Consider the following 17,681-nt stretch of genomic DNA (forward strand, 5'->3'; position numbering starts at 1 on the left):
GTCATTTGAAAGTAGTACTTTAGTGATTAAGGAATTTGTTGCTCCATTTTGACAGAACTACACTGAGGCTGGAATGAGTTTTCCAAGCAAATGTGGGCGCAAACGGAAAAGATACTTCAAAAATCATTAAAAAAAAAAACTCCCACAAATATCATTTATTTCTATTTTTTATTTTTACTTTTACTTTCTTCTTATTATTTTTATTGTTTATTTTATCATCACATTTTTAACATTTAAAAAATATAAATTTTGTTCTCTTTTACTTGTAATTTATTTACTTACATATTTACTTTTTTAAAATTCATACTAATATTGTCATTTTCAGCCTTGTTTATTATTTAACTCCACTTATTACTTTCCTTACTTTGTTGTGGCATTTTTTATTTGTTTATTTTTACAAATGTATTAATTATGTGTTGTACTAATTTATTTTGATTTTTTTTAGCATACAGTGTTCTTCCTGAATATCCTTTTTTTCATCTTTGCCCCATAAAGCACTTTGTAAACTCTGCTTTTAAAAGTGCTATATAAATAAAATCATAATAAAAATAATAACAATTATTATCTTTGTATTTGTAGTAGTAGTAGTATATAATAATAATAATAATACAAATAGTAATAATTGTTTTTACTATCATCATAATTATAAATAATAGCAATAATTATTATTATTATTATAAATAATTATTATTATAAATAATTAGTACTATAAATAAAATAAGAAAAATAGTCATGATAATGATAGTTGCTCTTATTATTATTATTATTATCAGTATTATTATCATTGTTGTAGTTAAAAATATATTTTAATATATTATTTCTAATATAATTTTATGAGTATATTACAATTATTATTGATATTGTTCTTATTCTTAATCATAATAATTGTTATAAATAAAATATTAATTAAAAAATTATAATGATTATAGTAGTTATTATCACAATTTTTATTATTATCATTGTTGTAGTTAAAAATATATTTTAATGTATTATTTATAATAAAACTTGAATGAATATATTATAATTATTATTGATACTGTTAATAAGAAATATTATTGTCATTGTTATCATTGTTATTATTGGTAGTAGTAATACATAATATTCATAATAATATTCATCATCATCACCATTATTATGTCTTTTAATAATTGATGCAGAGGCAGCAGTGGTTCCATTGATTGATCTCCTAATCCATCACTTAGCTGGTTAAGTGCCTTGCTCGAGGGCTCCACCTAGAGGCAGGGGAGGGTTTTACTCCATCACTCCTGCAGCTAGTGTGTGTGATTGTTAACCGACAGCCTGTTGTTGGAGAGTTTCTCCACGTCAGGAGGTGAAAATCTGTCCATCTGGTGCTCCAGGACAGTGATAAATGAACTGATCCCTGCAGAGCAACGAGTTCACCTCTGACATTTACACACACGCGTGTGTGTTGGTGTGTGTGTTCATATGATATTTTAATGGATTAAACTTTGCCGTGTCGTGCAGCTGATAGATTAACCGGTGATTCTGGTGTGTGTAATGAGATGATTAGCGGGTTGCTGTGTGTTCAGTCATGAAACCAGCTGTCAGCGGTGAACATGACCAACTCATTTACTCTCATGTTCTGTTTTCAGTCATTTTAACATCCTGTCTCAGTCTTTGTAAGCTCCAGCCATACATACTATATCTTATTTCTTTGCCATACCAGTCAAGGCTGTCCACATTTTCCTTTTTATCAAGGAAAACACTCTTATTACTTTGTTTTTCACCATAAACTGGCTGGTAGCAGAGATATCTTTTCATAATTATTAACTGGACTAGTTTGAAAGACACCGTAGCTCATTCACGAATTTAAACAGTAGTGTTCATTCATATTTTGGTAAAGAAAGGGAAAGGACATAAACTGTTGTTTGTCAAAAAGGAGCACAGGGAAACAGACAGAAGGAAATACAAAGCAGAACACAGAGAGTTTCATTATTCTAGCATGAATTATCGCTTTTTATTCCAAACACATTTTCAAAAAGTGGTTTGAATTCATTGACAAAGACAAATGTATACAGATGTTGATGAGTTTTTACAGATTTTACAGACTGGAGGTTGTCTGGAACTATCTGGATTCTGTGTGATGAAGAAATTGGGGAAAATATACATTTAGAAATAACTATCATTATTATTATTCACTGCACATTTAACCTCATACAGTAGACTGACTGCACAAACCAGCAACCAGGAAAGAAGCAGGAGTGTGAAAATGGATGAAGAAATAAGCAAATATAGTAAAGAGTTCTGTCTGTATAATGTTATTTCTTCAAAATGTACAAATTTTAACTAGCAAAACTGCAAAGCGCCGGTTTTGCTTTCAGCATATCAATGCATGTATTTGGTAATATCTATGAAGAAATGTGCATTGGCTGCATGAAAATAAACATATATAGATATTAACATGGATGTGAGGATGGATGCAGGTTATTCATTTAATAATTAGTTGCACAAACATGCAGCGAGCATCGCAGGAAAGGTCACGTCATGTGGTTTTATTCAGTTTCCAAAAGTTTCTTCCTAAAGGTAGGATAAAGTTCTCTTAAATGTTCTTGAAACATTCTTCAAACGTTGCATTGAGAACATTCTTCCTTTGTTATCTTGTATCCCGTTTTATGGAAGAACATCATCAACAGCAACCTCCTCAAACATCCTCTAAATGTAGCAGACTAAATGTTCTACCTTTTGTAATGAAGACATTCTGTTTTCTGGTTCCTCAATAACATGTTGAAAACGTTTTTTGAATGTTGGTTTGAGAATTTTTTCTTTTGTTTTTATGTTAACTAAACTGACAACCTCCTCAAACATCCTCTGAATGTAAAATATTCTATTTTTTGCAGAAAGAATTTCTTTTTTTTGTTTTAATTCCCAAAAATTTCTTCTTAAAGGAAGGATAAAGTTCTCTTATAATGTTCTTTAAACATTCTTCAAACATTCCACTGAGAACAACCTTCCTTTGTTGTTGTGTAACATTGATGGAACATTTAATAGAAGAACGTTCTCTACAGTAACGTCTCCAAAACATCCTGAGATTATTGCAGACATGAAGTTCCACCTTCACATTTAGTCTTCTAAAGCCTCAATAATGATTAGAAAACATTTTTTTAATGTTGGTTAAGGACCGTTCTGCTTTCGTTTTCATAGAACACAATCTGACAACATCCTCGAAACATCTTCTGAATGTTCAAATGTTCCGTGAGAAGTTTTGTATTCATTTTCCAAAAGATTCTTCCTAAAGGCAGGGTAAAGTTCTCTTAAATGTTCTTAAAGCATTCTTAAAGCGTTGCTCTGAGAATATGCTTCCTTTCTTGTTAAGTAACATTGTTGGAACATTTAATAGAAGAACAGTCAGTTGCTTGTAATTTAGTTCTTTTATGATACATACTGTAGGTAGAATGTCTGAATATTGTTTCCATAAATGCAGGTTTTATTCTGTTTATGTTTGTGTGTTTCTGCTTCATACAAACTGCCGTGTGCGTTTTTAAACCTCGGCCAGCTGCTCAGTTGAGACGCGGTGGCGTCTCGTTAGCGCTAGCTGCTAACGAGACAACGCCAGCCGATGACTGAACACAGGTTGCAGGCCTGTGATCAGAGATAGCGCTTATATAAGCTGCTGAGTGTGTGTTAGAGTGTGTGTGTGTGTGTGTGTGTGTGTGTGTGCGTGTGCGTGTGCGTTAGAGTGTGTGTGTGTGTGTGTTCCCGTTTCTCGCCCTACACACCAGATTATGAGTATTCTCTCGGCTCTCTTTGTTGTTGCCTGCAGTGGATTTGGATCAGAATCTGGGGTTTTTGTTCCAAACTGGAAACACAAGATAAACACACACATCTGTCCGCACACACACACACACACACACACACACACAGTGTATAAACCAGGTCCCGCTCCGGAGTCCTGTGACCTGGAATATTAGCTTAGTCCTACCAAATGTGACAGAGGCCAGTAAACACACACCGTCACACACACTTTATCCACGCTGCAGCGCCGTCGTTTTGTTGGTTTTTTGGTGCAAAGTCGGCTTCAGAGGACGAAATCATTGAGTTTCATGTCTTTTTTTTGTAGTTTTCCTTCTGTTTTGTTGGCAGGTTGAAGCAGGGATTGACTGATGTGGGTTTTTTAGGGTCGATACCGATTGTTGGTGATCAAGAAAAGAAGATAACTGACATTTGGAGCAGATTAAATTTAATGTTTCAACAGCATGTGACAGCAGAGAAGCTGTCATACATGACTAGACTTCTTCATTATTGAGGGAGACTGTAGCTGAAAATGTAAAATAGAAATATTAGTGATTAAAATAGGACGCTCTCATCAGTTGATGTAGGATTGAGTGAAATTTATCAGATTGTTTCTTCTCTATTCCCTTAGCATTTTACTGTTCTGTCACTTCTGTTGCCCACTAAGATCCAGATCTTAAAGCTTTATTAACTGTTGTTTTCCAGACTCTGCTTCAGGTTATTCTGGCTGCCTTCTAACTCAGCTAGCCGTTAGCGTAGCCTTAGATGCTGTGAGAGAAGCTAATTTTCTGGTTTGTGTTTCTTGTTCAGTTTTTGCTGCTTGAGAGACATTTCTGAGACCACAGAGTGAATAAAGACAGAGAGAGAAGGTTGTATCAAACCTGAAGTAGAGCATTTACTTTATCAATAATCAGTTAATAAAAATACAGATAACGATAATCTGAAAAATGCAACATATCGGCCATAATAATCAGTCTGTCTAGATCATGTAATATCTTTGTAGTCTGACAGACATGGCTTGTTTTTTTTAAGTTATATCTCAGCAGGCTGCAGAGAAAGTAAGACTTTAAGAGCTGTTTATGTTGCTTATAGTTATGGAACATGATTGTGTTCATTCTACTGGTTTCTGAGTGGTTTATCTTGACTTAAATCACACGCTGGTCTCATGTTGATGGTTTTACCTGAGGGTGTCGGTTGCAGCAGCATCTTTCTGTTCTAAAACATCTTCATTTTTATTTTCTGGCTCCATCTTTGCTTAGATCCAGCACCATCGCTTTATTGGTTTATTGGAGAAAACTGAGCTTCAGAGGACGAAAACATTTGATGCTTCATGTCTGTTTTCATTGACAGAATGCTGTCACAGTTTATAGACGGTTTTATCGCTGTTCTGTTGGAATAAATCAGACACTGACAGGTTAAGGGAGGACATGGAAATCTATATGGCACATGTGTAGATCATGGAATATCTGTTTAGTGTGAAGGATAAGACTGGTGGCGCCTCAGCAGGCAGCAGAGAAAGACAGACTTTAAGAGGTGGTTGTGTTGCTTATAGTTGTGGAACATGATTGGCTGATTTCTGAGCAGTTTATCTTGACTTAAATCACACGTTGGGCTCATGTTGACGGTGTTAATGAAGGGTTGCAGCAGCATCTTTCTGTTCTAAAACATTCTCTTTATTGTTATTTTCTGGCTCCTTCTTTGCTTTTTTCTGCTCTTGGATGATTTCTTGTTCCTCTAAAGTCTCAGTCGTATCGACAAACTGACCTGTTCAACTTTAAAGATGTGTCGCTTTGAATTTAGCCAAAAATAATACCAGAGCCACAAAACATGGATGTAAGAAATGTCCAGTTTGCTCAAATTTGAGTTTTGTTGGGGTTCTGTTCTTGAAGCACCCTGACTTGACCTCTATTGTGAATTAGCACTTTAGAAATAGTCTGAATTGAATCCCTTTGAAATTTAATACCATAAACTTTAACTACAACCTTCTACGGTATTTTTAGATTGGCTGAATTGACAGTGAATTATCCTGGTTTCCCACAAGCATCATATTTTGCTTTATTTCTAAAAATGGAAAGCAGTTTATACTAAAACACTGAGATGACATCGTGAACCTGCTGCTGGATCCATGAAATTGATTATTGAACCAATTCATCACCATGATTCATGATTGCTCACTTACTAATATGATTAATAGAGCTGATAAACTCTCCAGGCGCTGCCACAACTCATTTATCCTTAAGGATACATGTTTCTTTCTTTTAAAAAAGGCAGGGGGGACCTGAGAAACAGGTGATTGAAGCGAGCCTCCATCAGCAGAGAGTTTATCAGATCGATCCTGTCAGACTGATGCTAGCAGCTCCGATAGCATCAAAGATTCATCTGACATCTGAGGTGGAAACATGGAAACTTTTCCACGTCTTTAACCCTCCTGTTGTCCTCATTTACAGGTACCAAAAAATATTGTTTCCTTGTCTGAAAAAAATCAGCAAAAAAATTCCCCAAATTTCTGAAACACCCCAAACAGCCCCCAAACAGCCTCCAAACAGCCCCCAAACAGCCCCCAAACACCCTCCAAACAGCCCCCAAACAGCCCCCAAACAGCCTCCAAACAGCCCCCAAACAGCCCCCAAACAGCCCCCAAACAGCCCCCAAACAGCCCCCAAACAGCCTCCAAACAGCCTCCAAACAGCCCCCAAACAGCCCCCAAACAGCCCCCAAACAGCCCCCAAACAGCCTCCAAACAGCCCCCAAACAGCCTCCAAACAGCCCCCAAACAGCCCCCAAACAGCCCCCAAACAGCCCCCAAACAGCCCCCAAACAGCCTCCAAACAGCCCCCAAACAGCCCCCAAACAGCCCCCAAACAGCCCCCAAACAGCCTCCAAACAGCCTCCAAACAGCCCCCAAACAGCCCCCAAACAGCCCCCAAACAGCCCCCAAACAGCCTCCAAACAGCCCCCAAACAGCCCCCAAACAGCCTCCAAACAGCCCCCAAACAGCCCCCAAACAGCCCCCAAACAGCCTCCAAACAGCCCCCAAACAGCCCCCAAACAGCCTCCAAACAGCCCCCAAACAGCCTCCAAACAGCCTCCAAACAGCCCCCAAACAGCCTCCAAACAGCCTCCAAACAGCCCCCAAACAGCCTCCAAACAGCCCCCAAACAGCCTCCAAACAGCCTCCCGTTTAGTAAAAGTTTGATGCTCCTGATAACCAGACATATGCTTGTGGGAAAAACCAAAACTGCTGCTCTTTTTTTTCTTTTTCCTCTTGGATTTCCAGTTTCCAGTCTGTCCTTTCCTCACTTTTATTCCTTCTCTTTTCCTCTTTTTCTTCTTCCTCCCCGCTCCTCTTCAGTAAAACCATCAAGGTGAAAATAATTGACGACGAGGAGTACGAGAAGAACAAAACCTTCTACATAGAGATCGGAGAGCCTCGCCTGGTGGAGAGCAACGACACCAAAGGTCAGGAAGACGGTGAGCGTCCACAACGCCGACCCTAAAACCCCGGAGCGTCCGTCGCTCTGCAGACGCTGCATGTTCTCCAGGAGGTTTTAACCCAAACCTTCTTTATCTCCTCGTCCTGCTGTGAACATGCAGCAGACTGCAGGTCACCTCATCCCACCACATCCACCGCTGTGTGTGTTTGTGTGTTTGTTGTGTTGTTTTTCCATGCATGCATTCACCGCCTCCCTCTGTGCGTGTTGTCGTCCCACACAGGAAGACCATAACCGTTAGGATCTTAGACCGGGAGGAGTACAATAAGCAATCCTCCTTCTACGTTCTGCTTCAGAGCCCCGAGTGGAGACGCAGCAGGAAGGAACGGACAGGTGTGGCAGCCAATCAGCACTGAGAATGCACTTTATGACGCTTTAATGGATCTTGAATCAACAGGCCACTTTCACAATTAAATCCCAACATTTTTCAGTCACATAACACAGTTTTATTTGACACTAAAATCCCTTCATCACAGGTTGTAGCTTTGACGGCTGCAGAGAGAAAAAGTAAATCCTAATTTAATGGATTCTAAACAGGTTTTTAATATTCAGTGTTTTCAGTCTGGAAAGAGACAAGATAATGATGGAGCAGCTGGGAAATAAAACTGTGTCTGTGAATGCAAAAAAATACCATTTTGCACTTTAATTAGCAGTGGTATCCCAATATTTAAACTTTTTAATGATGTGTAAGTACTGTACAGTTATTCCATCTCAAAAATCTATTTTGTTGAACAGTGTCTGCTCAACCATCTCTGATTTGCATGAAAACTTTATAGCATTAAAAATGGATATTTCTAAAGATCATTGTGAAATTTTAGCTTGATATATAAAGTACTTTCTGATTATTATTTTTTTCAGAATTGCCCATCAACCCACTCTGAATTTTTTACTGTTATTTCCTCATCTTCAACTTAAATATAAGCAGAGACTTTATGATCTATTTATCCAATAATACAGGTTCTGAATCAGGGACATGATGAGAAATAACTGAAAGTTCAGGTTTTTATCATTAATAGTTTCTGAGATATTATTGTTTAAGCTTAGCCTCAGATTTCAACATGCAACAAAATATCAATTCAAAAAAATTCTTGCAATTTCAGTCTAACATTCCATAAATATCATTTTCTATTTTTAGTTAATGATTAAAAAGTTTCAAGCAAATCAGAGATGGTCAAGTAGAAGACCAGTAACGATTTTAGATGGAATAACCCATCGATGTGCATGTAGATAAAGATTATTTTCATTAGAGATTCATCTTCTGATTGTTTTCTTTATAAGTGATTGTTAAAATTTGCCAAAAATAGAAGTCACAGTTTCTTAGCCCTCATTGCAATCTCCTCAGTTTACATGTATTTTTCCAACCAACAGTACAAAGGCTAAGTATTTTTAAACTTATTCTTATATGTGACAGAGAAAAGCAGGAAATCCTTATGTTTGAAAAGTTGTAAATTACGTTGTTTGGCATTTCTGCACACCAAGATTATTGACGAAATCTCAAAAACAAGAGACAAAGAAAAGGAGGACATCATGCTGTAGTTGTGATGCTGTTGTCTCAGTTTGAATCATTTTAATTTTATGCAAATCTGATAACAGAGACAAGAACACTTTACAGCTGGCAAGAAAAAAAATCAACAGTAATCAAGAAATATCAAAGCATCAGTTGATTTATTGGTTCGAGCTGTTTGGTTTTGTTTTTTAAGGCCTGTTGATTTGAGATTCATTTTGAAAACACGCTGGAGCCATTCTGCTGCTCCTTTCTGAACTTTTTGGGTTTTTTCTTCCTTTTTTTCTACTTTTCCTCCTCTGCTGCTCTTCAGAGGGAAAAAACTTGATGCCGATCACACCTGTCCTCTCCTTTCTCCTCCTTCCTTTAACCTTTGCTCTGCTTTGTTCCACCTTCATCCATTCAGCTTCAGATTCTCTGAGATCTTTTGAAAATGTCACATCTGGCTTCATAGTGTTTGGATTGTTGGGACAAAAAAAGGCGTATAGAGTTAAAATCCAGGATCCAGTATTTACTGTCACTGATATAAATAAAGTTTGTGGGCCGCTAATCTCCCTTCACCAGACTAAATATCACCCTTATGCTGAGAAAATAAGGGAAATATCTGGTGCTGATGCAGAAGTTTGGGGTAATGTGGAAGTTTTATAACATTATATCAGCATCTGCATCTCTCTAGAATATTTTACTTCAAAGTAAAACACCTATAGAGGAAGAACACAAAAAAGCATCATGTTTGCTCAACAGAAGGAGCTGAGATAGCATCAGAAACAGGAGTTTGCCACCTTTCCCGTTTTCCTGCTGCTTCCTGAGCTCCAAAAACTGTTTAAAAATCCACTGGATTATCTGAAAAGTACACACCGACCCGAGGCTGCTCAGCTCAGCTCAGGAAATGTTGATTTATTTTTATTTTAGAGATGCATGCTTTTCACCGAAGAACCACACATTAACTGTTTTTCATTTGTAAATAGTAATTGTTGTACATATCAGCACATTTCCTGTCAGGTTTGCAGGTTTTGCAGCATCCTCAGTTACTAATTCAGGCTCCAGCAGTGAAATTATTCCATGTTTTTTTCCTTTAACATCATTAAACAACAGAAGCTCATGACCTATTTGATTTCTGAGTTGAACATTACACAGTTCGTTCACACATTTCGACAGACATATTTCATCAATGTGATAAATTAGTAATTCACGGCAGAGAGGTGAATCTGTGGAAATTCACAGGTGTAATGAAGCTAACACAGACTTCTTTGTTCATGCTTTTCTGTCCCTAGTTCCTTATTAATGTGCATTGCGGCGGCTCTTTCAGTGATTAACTCCTCTCGCCCAGAGAGACTCTGAAAGGTAGAATTGATTTTGTCAATACATTTTGGCACAATCCAGCATATTTCAAATAGGCTTTTAAGCGTCCTGCCCCAGAGACGGCAGCTGAAAACAGACCAGAAGCAGCACGGTCCCTTTCCCAGCGTTGATTAATGTGAGAATTGTGCCTTCAGATAATACATTCCAGCAAACAGCTTTAACATTCTGCACTCAGAGAACACAGTCTGGAGCCCAGCAAGGGTCCCGTTTCATCTTTTTATCAAAACTGCTTCTTTAAATATTAGTGAAGCGCCTCAGCGACAAAGATAAAAGCCTCATATTCTTTTTTTTCCCACTTGTTTCATTTAGCTGTGTTTCACTGTAAGCAAAGGAGGTTGACAGGATTAATGTTGCGACTAAACAAGCACCGGATCTGACATTAGCTATACCGATACGAAGAGTTACACATTTCCCAGTCAGAAGATGGGAAGGGGAACAGTGTAGTTCAGTAATTTCTCTTGTAGCTGTTAAGCTTTACAGAAAAGATGTGAATAAATAACGAAGCTTTTACTGGCAGCAGAGGACGTCTGAGGGCTGCTGGCATTTACGTCATTTTACAGCTTCAAATTCTTATTGTCCTGAGTAAGCAGGTAGCCACTGTGATGAATACTTAAAGCTTTAAATGCTCCCAATCCCAGTTTTGGGATATTTTTTTGCAAATATTACTCACTGTGAGCTTATTTTTCCCTGCAAAATAAAGGCCTGCACCTCTATGGAAACAGAACAACCATGGCTAAAAGCAGAAAGAACTAAAAGTAATATTCTTTTAAGCCATATTTCTTAGTTGTATTTGTATATTTGTTTATTGCTATTATTCTAATTTTGTACTGCACTGGGACTGGGAGAACATCACTTCACTTTTCATGTATGCAAATACTCAAGAAATGACAACAGAAAAATCTTGAAAAAGACTAAAACTGAATTTTTGCTGTTTATTTTGCAAAAATTGAAAAATTAATCAACATGTACAACATTTCTCCAAGTTGCCACAGATGTTAGTGACACTGATGCAAAAATGGCAGCTCTACGTACCTTTTTTTCCATATGTTTCTGCTATGTGCTCTGTCTAAACACAACCTGCAGTTCATCCTATTTCAGCCAAAAAGTCCCTGAGTTTTTATCATATCACTGTTGGTCACATCCGAGTCATTCTTGGCTTCATAGTTGCACCCAAAAGTGCCATTATTTTAGTGTTTTACAGAATCTGGTTACCACAAATTATTATTATTTGGCAAATTTTCAAATGTAGAATGAAGCCATTTTGTTGAAATATCACAATTTTAAGCTTAGATTTGTTCATTTTTACCGACACAACTACGTCTCACACGATTTGTACAAAGATTGTCAGAAGGTTAAACATCTGATTATTTTTTCTATTTTCACAGTTTCTCAATATGATGAATTGTGTATTTTATCTTTTGTAGATTTTCTTAAAAATGAAAAAGTTTTGGAAGTCAGATGTGTAAATGAATGCACCAAGAGTTTGTGTGTTAGTCTATGATCGTATGATGATGATGATATCTACATCAGTTAGTTCAACAGATTATAATATTTGCATTGTTTTAATATCATTTTAAGTCTTTCCACTTCAGTCTGCTTCTGGTTTACGAAGCTGTAGCTCAGTTTTCCAGGACAGAATGAAAGCGCTTGTGATTAGCTTTCTATTTATGATTTCATCCCCTTCTATGATGGCGTTTTCCTTTTAAAAAAGCAGGTGTGAACTTAAATCCACCTTTGGTTTGTTTCTGCAGGTGAAGTTAGTCGTTTAATATTTGCATGCGTAGACAGATATCCGGTCATGTCTCGGTGCTGTTGAGGATATGTAGGATGGATTTTTTTATGGAGGTAATCATATCTTTATGCGGTAGATTTTCTTTTTTTCTGGGGGTACAAGCCGAATTGTCCCGAGGCTTTTGGAAGTTCTCTGGATGACCCTGCGATGTAGCAGGTTTGAGTTGCTTCCGGAGACGCCTGAGGACAGCAGGAGGGAGACGAGAGTTCATTGCAGCCCGTGGACCTCTGTCAATCATCCGGCATGAGGAAGGAATAGCGCTGAGAGGGAAAACAGCTGCAAACACACTCGCCCTGCAGAGAGCCGCGACCCCATGTTCTGCCACACACACACACACACACACACACACCTACACACACACACACACACACACACACACACCTACACACACACACGCTGTCGAACATGCATGGACACTCACAGATTCAAACATGCGTTGCCACATGTGGCCGTACCGATGCACTTATGTATCTGTGTGTGAATATATGTGACAGATTCTGTCTGACAGCAATGTCATCGTCCTGCTCCTTATGTCCTTCCTGTGTCCGTGTGTGTCGGTAGATGTGTGTTTAGTTATGCAATAATAGGGTACATGTATAATTGTGGGACTTTTTGTGAGCACAGAAAAACACAAAGCGACTCAATGAGACACGTAATTATCATATAAAGAGACGAGAGACACACAAAATAACTACGAAAAGTTGCAAAACGACCACAGAGACACACAAAATTACCACAAACGGACTAAAAAAGGTCACAAAGGGGCACAAAATGACCACAAAAATGCACAGAATGACCACAAAAACACCTAAAAGTACCACAAAACAGTCTGAAAATGGCCAAAAAAGAAACAAAGTAAACACAAAGACACACAAAAACCACAAAAAGACACAAAATTACCACAAAAAGACACAAAATTACCACAAAGATGCACAAAATTACCACAAAAAGGCCTGTACATCTTTATTAACCCTGGCTTTCAGATAGCGGCTGTGTCAAAACAGCTAAAAATAATTGGATGCATGAGTCTCTGTCCATCAGTGTGTGTTTAAGTGTGTGTGCGTCTCCATATTTACTTTGATCATTAGCTTGTACATTACATCTCTGTAATGTACGCCTGTGTTGGGATGTTTACAGCAGTAAACAACATTAGAAACACATTTTTAATGAGCTGCTGTAGTGAAACTCTGTCTCCGCTAACTGTAGCGCTGCCATTAATCAGAACAAATCACCAAACGATGTAAATGAATTTATTTGTCTCTTCATCGCTGCACTGTGCAGCTTTAAATGAACAACCTTCACTTTAGCAGTGATCAGTGAGCCTTGGGCATTAATGCTGCTGATGTTTTGTTTATTTTATCAGCTAAATGCGTCTTTTAATATAATCATTTCTTGCATATGCAGCAGTAAATAGCATAAACCAGCAGATAGATGGTGGAACAGAAGGTGATACTGATTAGAATATAGACCCTTTAACCCTCGTGTCATCCTGCGGGTCAAAATTCACCCGTTTAAAGTTTCAAAATGTTGAAACAATACATATTTTCACAGTAAAAACTTCTCATGTCCACATTTTCAACATTTCTGGGAAATCTTGGAACATTTTTGGTGGAAAAAAAGAAATGATAAAAATATTTCTTAAGAACCTTCACATAAAAATTTTTATGTGAATGTTCTTAAAGAAAATATTAGAAGTTTTACTGATATATATGGAATCACTTTAGATATTTTTAGGATTTTTTTTGGAAGATTTTTACTCATTTTTTTGAAAATATTTACAAGAATTTCCTTGCCAAATTTGGGGGATTTTTTTTAAATTATTTATTTATTTATTTATTTTTTTAAAATAAAACTTTTCAGGGAAACTTTTAAGGAATTATTGGAATTTTCTTCCTGAAGGTTTTGCAATTTTTCAGAAATTTGGGGAATTTTTTTGCTGAATTTTTGGGTTTTTTTCAGACAAGGAAACAATATTTTTTGTGCCCATAAATGAGGACAACAGGAGGGTTAAACAAAAGCAACTGGACTGGCTTGAGTTTCTTGAAGATGTTTCACCGCTGATCTGAAAGATTTCTTCAGTTAGTTTCCAGGTATTAAACGTCTTGTGGGATCAGTGTTTGCACGTGTTACATGACGTGGGCGTTAAACTGTCTGGCAAGGAAACTTCATACTGCATTGTAAGTAGCTGATAAGTGGTGTTGTAAACTTCGATGTAGATGGTGTTTATCAACTTCCAACAGCTAGCTTAGCCTCAGGATCAATGCTAAACTCTCTGGTAGATCCAACCTCGGGTGTCTGAAGAAAATAGGATGATTGTCTGGTTGTGGATGACCAGCTGGAGCAGCTGTCAACAGAAAGCAGATCGAAAAACAGAAATCAACTCTGGATCAAGCTCCCTTTAAGACACTGAATATCTAAATGCATAAAAGATGTCTGTCAGTATTTTAACATCGAACACGAACGCCGAGTCCAAATTCAACACCTTGTTCACACATCATTCATCATCATCGGTTTGCATTATCAGCTGTTGAGTCGTGCGACAGTCGTCTTGGCATCTGTAAAATCTGACACACGGCATTGTGGGTATTATATAAAAGATACATTTACACTGAAATAAAACAGTGGACAGTACATGTTTTGCACTAAAGACAGTTTATTGTCATCAGTCCTCCTTATTTCTCATCTAATATCTTTTCCTCAAAAAATAATGTTTGAGTTCAACAAAAAATCTTAATGCAGCAGTTTGTGTCAATCATTCTGATTTGTGACGACTTTGAATTAAATTATGTTCAAGCAACAAACTACATTCAGTTGTGTGAATTATATTTTCCTCTAAAGTCAAAGATGCTTTTAATTATTTCATAAATGGGAGCATAAATACAAGTTTTAAGTTGACTGATTTAAATAAGCAGTATTTTCACATTATGTAAGTGTTATTCTTTCAGTGTTATGTAATTAATTACCATATTTATGAACGCAAGCTTTTACTGCAGTAATTATAAAAATGTGGTTGCTCCAACTGGTATTTCTACAATATTTACAAGAAATTTCAAGCATTGTTTTTTAAGCATTATGTTCTTAATTACCATAATTATGAGCTCAAGCTTTTAGTTTGATTAATCATTAAAATGAAGTTGTTCCAATTCCACATTATTTAAACAACATTTTACAGTGTTATCTGCATAATTAGCATAATTATAAACACAAGCTATTAAAGTGGTTAATCATAAAAACCTAGTTGTTCTAACTAGGTTTTTTTTCCGTTTGTTTGTTTGTTTTACATTTTTAATAAAACGTTTTAACTGTTCTGTGCATATTTATGCACACAAGGTTTTAGGTTGATTAATTATAAAAATAAGTCACTCAAACTAATAATTCCATGTTATTTAAAATACATTTTTAGCATTTTATGCTTAATTATCATAATTATGTACACAAGCTTTTAAATTTGATTAATTATATTAAAAAAATTAAGTATATTCTAAGTAGTGTTATATAAATAGAGTTATTATTTCCATGTTATTGAAAAGGATTTCTGAAAAATTTTATTTACCTAATTATCATCATTATACACACAAGTTTTTGAAGTGGTTAACCATAAAAATTAAAGTTGTTCCAACTACGTTTTTTTTCCCCGTTTGTTTGTTTTTACATGTTTAATGACACGTTTTGACTGTTCTATGCATATTTATGTACACAAGCTTTTAGGTTGATTAATTATAAAAATAAATCATTCTAATATTTCCATGTTATTTAAAATAAAATTTTCAGCGTTTTATGCTTAATTATCATAATTATGTACACAAGCTTTTAAATTTGATTAATTTTGAAAAATTTATTCTAAGTAATATTATATAAATGAAGTTATTTCCATGTTATTGAAAGGGGTTTTTTAAAGCTTGATGTACCTAATTATCATAATTATAAACACAAGCTTTTAAATTGGTTAACCATAAAAATTAAAGTTGCTCCAGCTAGGGTTTTTTTCTCGTTTGTTTGTTTTTACATTTTTAATAACACATTTTAAACGGTTCTCTGCATATTTATGTGCACAGCGAACTTCGCTGGATTTTGGTTGATTTTTATGTGAATGTTCTTAAAGAAAATGTTACAAGTTTTACTGATATATATGGAATCACTTTAGATATTTTTATGATTTTTTTTGGAAGATTTTTACTCATTTTTTTGGAAATATTTACAAAAAAATTTCTTGCCAAATTTGGGGATTTTTTAAAATGAGACTTTTAAGGAATGATTGGAATTTTCTTCCTGAAGGTTTTGCAAATTTTCCTAAATTTGGGGAATTTTTTTTGCTGTATTTTTGGATTTTTTCAGACAAGGAAACAATATTTTTTAGTGCCTGTAAATGAAGACAACAGGAGGATTAACCCTCCTTCTTTCACTCTCTCTTTGTCCTCTCACCAACCTCCTCTCATCCTCATCATACATTCACCAACATCTGTTTGACTTCTACTCTGTTCCTACTCGTCTTCATCCTCACCCCGTTTTCTCTCCTTCCTGTTTGTCCTCTTTCCTCCCCCTCTCCTCCCCCGTGGACAGTCTAGACTTGTGAAGTCTGTCACGTTCTTCAGACTTTCCTCTTGTTCTGCTCCTGTTCTGCCTCCTTCTGTGAGACTCTCCAAAAGTGTGACAGTGTAACATCTCCTTCCTCCTCCTCCTCGTCCTCTCCTTCTCCCCTGCTGTACCGTTCAATCCTATCAAAGCTGTCATCTTCCCTCATCTCCTTCCCATCGTCTTCTTTCCTCCATCTGTTCTTCTGCAGCTTGACACAGCGCAGAAGTTTCTCCCCTCAGCTCCTCTTAGTGTCTTTTTATTTGTCTTACTCCTCACCTGCCTCCTCCGATGAAACCTGAATTCATCAAACATGAAAAAACTTCCTCCTTCTTCTTCTTCTTGTTCCTTCTTTCATCGCTCTTTACCTTTCTACCTCCACCTATGGAGCCTCTCCTCCAGTCCCTCTTCCTCTCCCTGTTGGCTTCCATCACTTGTGTTGAACTAAGGACTATCAAAGCATGACAAGGTGTGAAATCCCACAAACACACTCCACACATGCTACCTCCTGTCGGCACATATTGACCGAGGTTTCATCCAGATGAAGAGACAGACACACTCTGTAACCCAAACCGAAAAACAAGTCAAGAAAACTTGATAAAACGTGAATAAAATATGTGAAAATCTGTATTGCACCTACTTTTTGCGCAAAGGACAGAATTTTAAACTCAGGATTGAACGTTTCTTGCAAAAAAGCACCTTAGTAGTTAACTTTTCTCCTAAAAATGTCATGTAGACAGGCCCAAGCCAGAGTGTGTTTAACATTTAGACTCATAATTTAACCAGGAGTGTTATATACTGATTTAATGTCTGTAAGACAAATGAATTGGACTTTTAATTCCAGATCCTGGGACAATCAAAGTCCCACTTTGCATACCTATTCAGTTTGTCTCAAAATACACACTTTTTAAGCCAAACCAAAAAGCCAAATGAGAATATTCTGAATTTAAAAGCCACAAATGTGTAAGACAAAAATGGTAAAGAATCTGAGTGTTTTACCCATTTTCTGTTCACAGGACTGAACCTTAAGCTCAAGATTGAACATTTCTTGCAAAAAATGCACCTTAGTAGTTAACGCTGACTCCTAAAAATGTTATGTACATAGACTTGAGGTTTTGCTAAACTTTTGGACTGATAATTTAACCAAGAGAGTTTCATACTGATCCTGGGCTCTATCTGTCTGAAAATACTTTCAGATCCAGGGACACCT

The 17,681-nt window shown here is 36.5% G+C and overlaps 1 protein-coding gene across 4 annotated transcripts in view; it reads left to right on the forward strand.

Annotated features, from left to right (window-relative positions):
- The window catches only part of slc8a1b (solute carrier family 8 member 1b), a 180,488-nt gene that overhangs the window by 117,487 nt on the left and 45,320 nt on the right, over positions 1-17,681 (forward strand). For 2 of the 4 annotated variants that reach the window (XM_055018318.1, XM_055018319.1), the window contains exon 5: positions 7,103-7,221. In XM_055018318.1, coding sequence (XP_054874293.1) covers positions 7,103-7,221 — 119 coding nt within the window. Of the gene's footprint in view, positions 1-7,102; positions 7,222-7,464; positions 7,575-17,681 lie in introns of all 4 variants that reach the window. The other 2 variants (XM_055018321.1, XM_055018320.1) reach the window with 2 other exon arrangements.

Source organism: Amphiprion ocellaris, chromosome 16 (genome assembly GCF_022539595.1).
Source record: "Amphiprion ocellaris isolate individual 3 ecotype Okinawa chromosome 16, ASM2253959v1, whole genome shotgun sequence".
Lineage (NCBI taxonomy): Eukaryota > Metazoa > Chordata > Actinopteri > Pomacentridae > Amphiprion > Amphiprion ocellaris.